Source organism: Nematolebias whitei, chromosome 17 (genome assembly GCF_014905685.2).
Source record: "Nematolebias whitei isolate Nwh7 chromosome 17, NemWhi1, whole genome shotgun sequence".
Classification (NCBI taxonomy): Eukaryota; Metazoa; Chordata; class Actinopteri; order Cyprinodontiformes; family Rivulidae; genus Nematolebias; species Nematolebias whitei.
Genome location: NC_056514.1, coordinates 13,142,058 through 13,150,696, shown reverse-complemented (window position 1 = coordinate 13,150,696; position 8,639 = coordinate 13,142,058). Strand labels below are relative to the sequence as shown.

Sequence of the window (8,639 nt, the reverse complement as noted above, 5' to 3'; positions counted from 1 at the left end):
ATTGGTTTTGGTTGTCAGCAGCAAACTGGTTGATCCACTCTGAGAAGGTGCTATTTAAGAGACTGAGCTGAAAACAGCACCTCAGACTGAGCAAGTCTCTTGGATGAGAGACAAAATGTTTCAACATTTTTATTTTTATTTTATTTTTTTTGCTTTGTTTTTTTGTTTTTTTGAATGTCCAGAGGACCAGATTGAACTTTTTTTTTATTTTTCTACCTGGATTATTGAGCATGCATCAGGATACTGACCAGAAACTTTCATTAATCTGGTTCATAAATTTGAGCTAATAAAAAGAAAGTGGTTTGAGGCAACTTTGACCTTTAAACAAAACAAAAAAACAGCCAACCCTACCATGGTGACTCTGGGAGCGGACCGGCCAGTGTTTTTCTCCTAGAAAACAGAATCAAGTGGTTATTTTTTAACAAAATGAAACAATACTGAGAAACTTACAGTTTTTTTGTTTTAAGCAAATCAATAAATAAATCACAAATACACCATTAGCAAGGTAATGGAATGTATGGAAGATACTTCAGCACCCCTCGATGGATGTCAGAAGACATTCAAATACATAGTTAACAAAATATTTAGGGGGAAACAACTAATTTTGCAGTATATGTTTAAAATTATTTTAAGTTTTTGGCTTTATGGAGTTTAGAAAATCTGGTTCATATACCAGTACGGTTACTATACTGTATATGGGGATTGGTGGCGCAGAGGTTAGAGAAGGTGGGCCTGTTATTGGAAAGTTGCCGGTTCGACTCCCCGAACCAACAACATTAAAATGTGTGTGGAAAAGGTGAAACACCCACACCTGCCTCCACCTTAATTTCCCCCACTCTGGGCCCTTGAGCAAGGCTCTTAACCCCCACCACCTGCCCCCAAACAGGTCTCTCTTGAAAATGAGTCCTCGTGACTCAATGAGACTACCTGGATAAATAAAGGTTAAATTAAATAAATTTACGTTGTAAAACTTTAAAAAATGTTTAAAGTCCACAAACAAGTGGGTGAATTAGCAAATGGTCATGATTACGATTTCACAGTTACTGTGTCATGAATCACGTCCCTGTATTTAGATCTTTATCACTCTGTTCACTAGTTCTGGTTTCTCAGTCCTGTTCTGTTCTTTTCCTTCTCACTCCTTATCTTCTTCTACCTGGTTCTCATGTGTGTGTGTGTATGTGGAGAACCAGTCTGTCCACTCTGCATGTTGGTGAAGGCTGACTGCACTAATTGTCTGCACTGCAGTCAGCTGGCCTGATTATCTCAGACTGGCTGCACCTGTTCTCTCCACCCTTTATAAGCAGTACCCTGTCAACTCTTCGGTGCCCGATAGTTGAACACTCTTAGTAGTTAGTAGGTATCTCGCGTTCATGCCTGTAGTCCTTGTTCCCCTCTCTTGTCCCTGTTCAAGTCCTCGCTCCTTGTCTTGCCCACCACGCTACCTGTCCCTCTTTCTGGTTGTCCTCCCCTTCGTGTTTGGCCTGATCTCTTGGTTCCTGGACCCTCCGCCTGCCTCGACCACGTCTCTTTGGATTTCCCTTTTGGATTTGTTTCTGCCTCTGCTCTTGGTACCGACCCACGCCTGCACGACCACCGATCTGCCTGTCTCTCTGGTACTGCCTGACATCTGCCTCACGTTACTGGACCTAGGAAAGCCTGACCTCCCCTCTTGGATTACGGACTCTGGCCACGCAGACAGCTGCGGCCGACTGGCGTCCTTCACCGGACTCAGCTCCTCCGGCAGCTGCAGACCTGACTACCTCAACCCTTCAGGACCCCTAAGATCATCTGAGACGGTTAGTGGCTTTTTCTGGTTGACTGTTTTCCTCGCTCTGATTACCCGCACGACCACTAACCGTTCTCTGCTTCTTAGACTGTCCCTGCCATTAACCGACACCAGAACCAGAACCCAGACCAGCACCAAGACCAGCTGTCACTTCCTTCCTAGAAACAATAAACACTTATTATTTATCGTCATTTTGTTGTGTTGTGATCTTGGTCCAAACCCTCACGAGAGTTCCTTACATTACTGTCTTTCTAAAATATACAATTTTTTAAATTTATGAATTAATTAATTTATGTGTTAAATAAGGCAGCACGGTGGCACAACTGGTAGAGCTGCTGCATCTCAGCGAGAAGGTTGCCGTTTCAAATCCCGGTCCGAGGGCATTTCTGGGTGGAGTTTGCATGTTCTCTCCGTGCGTGCGTGGGTTTTCTCCGGGTACTCCAGTTTCCTCCCACAAACTAAAAACATGCATGTTAGTCTGATTGGTAACTCTAAATTGTCCCTAGGTGTGAGTGAGAGAGTGACTGGTTGTTTGTCTCATTTGTCTCTGTGTCCCTGTGATGGACTTGCGACCCGTCCAGGGTGTACCCCGCCCCTCGCACATTGATTGCCGGACATGGACACCGGTGACCCCCGTGACCCAAAATGGAAGAAGTGGGTAAAAGATAATGGATGGATGGATTAAATAGACAAAATTATCTGCTGATGTACACATTACAAAACATATTTGGTAAATTTTTCTTCAAACATGTATTTAGGGTCATACAGTTTTACACATACAAAGTACTTACAGCACCCTCCAACAAATACTCCCCCCACAACTACAATCAATTGTGTTAATACATTGTTTAAACAATCCTTTATACAATACAGAAATACTTTTTTAAAATTCTTAATATGTTATAATATTTAAACTGAACCCAGATCTGCAGGTGAACCAAAGCAATGAGACAGGTGCACAGTTTTCCTGCTCTGATGCTGATTGTGTGGCATTTTAACTTTCCATCTTGATCCCTTCTGAGATCATGACACCAAGTATCAATTCCTGCTGCTGAGTGTGTGTGTGTGTGTGGGGGGGGGGGGGACAGCAAGCAAGGAGTTCAATATGAAAAGAGAGAAATGTGGAGGGAGGAAAGGATAACAAGAAGAGAGGATTCAGTGCTGTCCCACCCCTCTACCCCAACATCCCTGCGCTCCAGCCCTGCTTTGATCCATCACTATCGATTTACCATCAGTGTCTCGTCGCTGCCGCCTCCCACACAGGAACGAGAATGTGCCCCCCCCCAGCTGTGGCTTCGGAACAGTCCTGACATTAAACCCACAGTGCAAACAGTCCGTAACAGCATGTTGAAGCACATTTATGATGATGATGAGGAGGATGATGATGATAGCTGCTGGAAATAACGCTGATGAGCAAAAACAGCTCTTTTTTTCCCCCATAAGCAAACTGACAAGAGCAGGAGGTTGGAATAAGCTTCCCTCAGAGAGATAAAATAAAAAAGAACATCAAAGAAAAATAATCTGGCACGTTTATCTTTAGAAAGAAAGCATACTTTGTGAATTAGTTATAGAACAAATAAAATTAATAAAGACATTCTGATAACAAAGTGAAGATAAATGTGTTTAAATTGACATGAAAGACTTTGAATTCAGATTTCTGTTGGAGCTCTTGAAGTTTGCATGTTCTCATCATACAGGGGGTGCAAAAGTATTCACCCCTTTTGGTATCTTTGTCTCATTGTCTTACAATTTGGGTTTTAATGGATTTACATTTTGATTAAAGGTAACGAGCCATATTCTAAATACTCCAGATTAATAAAGTGAAATGCTGAAAAACATTTAGTTTCACAGCAAAACAATCATTAATAAATTAATAAATCCACCACACCATAAACTTCTCATCAAAACCAAGCGACGGTTTGACTGAAGAATGCCACACACGTCAGACACAAAGCTGTGAAACACACACATTAAAGAGTCGGCCTATAAAAACCTGAACTCTCACAGAGCACAAATAAATCCATAACTGAAAACGAGGAGATGTTGCCACCACCTGCCTAGAAAGAGCCGTCCACCAAGTGTCACAAAGCAGACATTATTCAGAGAAGATGTTTATTTTTATTTATTTATTTAATTTGGGTTGGTGGGGTGGGGGTGTCCTTTATGTCTCTGGTAGAAAGGTAGTACTTTTCAAATTGCCTGGAACATTCAGGGTGGTGGAAAGCACTAAAAATGTTGAGTGGTTGCGTCCCCAGGAGTTCAAACAGACCTTTTTTTTTTCATTCATTCAACCTTTATTTCTACAGGTTAGTCTCATTGAGCCCCGAGGACTCATTTACAAGAGACGCTTGTTTTAACAAAGAATGAGGACAGCAGTAGACAATCTTAAAAGAAGACATATAAATTGAAAAAATAAAGGGAAGAAAATTATATTTAAAAACAGAACAAGAACAACTAGATTATAAAGTGATATAAAATACTAAAAGCAGGAACACGTCTGCATTGGTTTTTGTCAGGAACTTAACAGATGTTAGAAAGCCACATAGAGAGGTCAAGGTTGAGAGCTTCAAATCTTTTTGAAAAATATTCCAGGAAACAGGAGTGAAGTAGGAGAAGGCCCTTTTGCCTAGTTCAGTCCTCACTGAGGGAACACTGCGGGTAATAATGTCCAGAGAGCGCACGCTGTAGCTGCACTCATGCAGTGACATGTAGGAGATGTAAGAAGGCAGCAGACCAAGAAGTGATTTAAAGATGAAAATGTACCAATGAGAGAGTCTGTGTGAAGTTAATTATGTCCAGTTAACCAGTGAATACAGGGTGCAGTGGTGGGTATGGTAGTTGCAGCCAGTTATGAATCTTAGCGCACCATGATGGACAGCATCCAACATATGCAGGGTGCTTGTAGGAGCATTCATGTAAATTCATTCAACCTTTATTTAGACAGATAAGTCACATTGAGTCTAGAAGACTCGTTTACAAGTGAGATTTGTTTAGACAGACAAAAAGTAGTGAAACTGGACACATGTAGGAATTGGAGGCGAAAAAATTCCTATCAGACTTTTTCTTCTTGCCTGAGAAGAAAAACTCTGATATTAAAAAACACCTCGCACAAAAAAGCACATAGTGACTTAAACATTCTGCAGAGGGGGGAGACGACAAGAGTGGTGAGCAAGCATGTCCATGGATGCTCTCGAGGGCGCTGTAAGAGTTCTGATAAGAATGGAATAAACAGTCAATGGCCTCTGATGAGATCCGTAGATATTCTTGAGGGATGTCGGGGAATGACCAAGGATAACATCTATGAGAATCCAAGAGTCCTGAAATGATGACACAAAGTTTATTTAGTTGGTTTCATCTGGTTATCAGTTGGAAATTCCTCAGGGAGGAGGTGGTGAACGTCAGATCACATGTTCTCCAGGTGAATTCAGATAAGATGACCTTCAAGGCCAGCCAGGGGAGCCAAATTCAGATAAACATACAGTTGTTTTGGGGACAGGCAGAACTTAATGACATCTACCTTGAGTCTGTGTTGGTCCACGCAGTTCTGAAATGTCCAAATTGCATGGCCACACCGATGGAAAGTGACTGAGTAAAATCTCCAAGATCTGATCCATTCTGCCCAAAGCATTTGAGTCCAGGTACTCAAGACACATAAAGGCAAGCAGCGTGATCGGGTCCCAGTTTGCTGCCGACGACTTCCTTGAATGTAGAAAAAACCAGCAACCAGCTGAATCCAAAAAGCAGGAACCAGTTATCATAAATCCAATTAAATATGTGTCCTTAAAATCCACAAGTGGCAGCAGAGGTAGACACATTGTCAAGTCTTCCAAGTCAATGAGATATCCAGCTGTGTGCGTGCCAACAGGGCAAATATGCTTGCATAAATCCAGTCTTCTCTTCGAAGAAATGTTGTAAATTTAGTTGAGGGACCAACTGGTCAAAACAGGTCCATAATTATAGTTCAGAAGAAATGCAAGAGAGGCTCAGAAGCAGTTTCACAGACAGACAGAGCAGCAAAGCAAAGTGGAGAGGGAGGGGAGGGGAAATGCGTCTGACCTAGACAAGAACAAGTGGTGAAGTGTCACCATAGTCAATGGATGGAAGGAAAGTCACAGCTACAGGGTGTTTCCTAGCATTCAGACTTAGGCAGGATATATTTCTAAATACAAAACAAACAAAAAACAGTTTTACTGTCAATTTCTTTAACGGATTTTCGACGTGGGGCTTAAAAGAGAGATGCGACTTGATCAAGATACCCAAGTATTTGTAAGAATCAAATACTAATTTGTATCAAAACTAAATAATTTGTACTAATTTGTACTAAAATTTTAATTTGTCCTCATCAGAAAGCAACATGAAAAAACTGCAGCGGTATTAAAGATGCAACTTTTAACAACTAAGGAGAATAAACACTTGTTAATAACCTAATTTTCCTATTTTATCCTCTAGCTCAGGTTGTTGTGTGTAAAATAATAAATAGAAAATGGTTTCAGGTCACAAAGAATGAATTTACACATAAATGATCAATAATGCTATTTAAACGACAGAGTTTGTTGGCAGACTTCAGACTGACTAAGTTTTTTTACATGTAAGATGAAATGTTTCTTTCAAAATGAATCTGTCCAGGTGACATGATGTAACTTTTTTGTGATTTATTTACCTGGATGATTGATTTTAGATATTTTCTTCTCCAGGAAACATTTACAATTTTAAACAAGCACATGGCAGTGCAGCGACAACGAACACTGTTCAGACAAGACCATAAAAAACACTGAATTCACTCCATGCCGGCTCACAGGTGGACACAGTGGATTTTGTATTTCAATGACACAAGTACGCACGCAAAAACTGCAGTCTTGAGCATGAAAATAGTTAAAGGTATGATCAATATTTATAGAATGAAGCAAATGTGTCTTTGCTGTCCCAAGAGAAGTGTGCACTGTTACGACCCGGCTCAACTAGGGAAACGTTTAAAAAAAGAGCAATGATTTATTGATTAGTCTTTTGTGTATAACAAAAGAGGACTAAAGAAGCATAACATTAACAGTAGTAATTACAACTATTTAGGATTTACAAATTTAACCTCTCAAAGAAAAGCAATCGACTAACACATCTAAAAAATAAGTCAACGAAAAAACAAAAGCTTAAAATGTATTTTCCCACATTGCTGAGTAATAAAGTTACATAACCTTCAATAACAAACTAAATGGTAAATGGGCTGTACTTAAGTAGCACCTTTCTATTCAATTAAGTTCAATTCAGTTTATTTATATAGCACAAAGTCACAACAGAAGTCATTTCAGGAAACTGAACAGAAACATTCATATATAAAAATAATAATTTAACATTATTTATCTGAGGAGCAGACTGCTCTGAGTTTAACTCCATCACAGAACTCTCATCTTGAGCAAGCATGAAGGCAACTGTGGAAAGGAAAAACTCTCTCATGAGGAAGAAACCTTTAGCAGAACCAGGCTCGGGACAAGCGGCCATCTGCTTAGACCGGCTGGGTTTGGTAGGAATAGATACACAATGGCAGGTCAAGAATCACATGTTAAGATAGAAATAGTATCAAATGAAAACTATTCAGTTTTAAAAAATCATTTAAGGAAATGAGGTCAGTTTGTCCTCCAGTAGTCTAAGGTTATTGCAGCATAACAAGCTAACCCTACATATAGGATTTATCAAAAAGGAAAGTCTTAAGTCCAGTCTTAAAACTGGACAATGTGTCAGCCTCATGGACAGAAACTGGAAGTTGTTTCCACAAGAGAGGAGCCTGATAACTGAAAGATCGTTCTCCCATTCTGCTTTTGGAAACTCTAGGAAGTGCAAGTAAACCTGCAGTCTGAGACCGAAGTGCTCTGTTGGAATAATATGGAACAACAAGATCTTGAATATAAGATGGAGCTAGGTTGTTGAGAGCTTTGTAGGTTAGAAGTAAGCTTTTTAATTCAATTCTGGACTTGACAGGGGAGAAGCTAAACTGGAGAGATATGATCTCTCCTACTAACTCCAGTTAAGACTCTGGCAGCAGCATTTTAGATCAACTGAAGACATTTTAAAGAAGTATTTGGACACCCAGATAATAAACCATTGCAATAGTTCAGTCTAGACGTGACAAATGCATGGACCAGTTTTCTGCATCATTTTTAGATAAGATGCTTCTAATTTTAGTGATATTATGCAGGTGGAAGAAGGCAGTTCTAGTAACGTTTTTTAATGTGGGGGATAAAAGACATGTCCTGATCAAAAATAACACCAAGATTTTTAACATTAGAACTGGAGGACAGATTAATGCCATGTAAGGAGGGAGAAAGACTGAAAAATTAATTCCTGAGATGCTCAGGTCCAAAAACCAAAACCTCAGTCTTTTCTGTGTTCAAAAGGAGAAAATTAAGGGTCATCCAAGTTTTTACGTCTTTAAGACATGCTTGTAGTCTAAGTAACTGACTGGATTCCCTGGGTTTAATGGACAAATACAGTATAACTATTTCTATGTAATCAAGATATTTAAAGATCTTTACAACACAATCTATGTCATCATTTACCTCCACATATACACACACGCAGGACTCAACTACACACACACACACACCCCCACACTCACAAAACACTCTACTACAAACACATGCATGCAACACTCTACTACACACACAGATTCATACAACACTACTACACACACAGATTCATACAACACTACTACACACACAGATTCATACAACACTACTACACAGATTCATACAACACTCTACTACACACACAGATTCATACAACACTACTACACACACAGATTCATACAACACTCTACTACACACACAGATTCATACAACACTCTACTACACACACAGATTCA

The 8,639-nt window shown here is 39.9% G+C and overlaps 1 protein-coding gene across 1 annotated transcript in view; it reads right to left on the bottom strand.

The window, feature by feature from the left end:
* The window catches only part of LOC119424128 (protein shisa-6), a gene marked incomplete in the record, with an annotated part of 139,979 nt that overhangs the window by 763 nt on the left and 130,577 nt on the right, over positions 1–8,639 (bottom strand). The window contains 1 exon segment of the mRNA XM_037691595.1: positions 352–390. Coding sequence (XP_037547523.1) covers positions 352–390 — 39 coding nt within the window.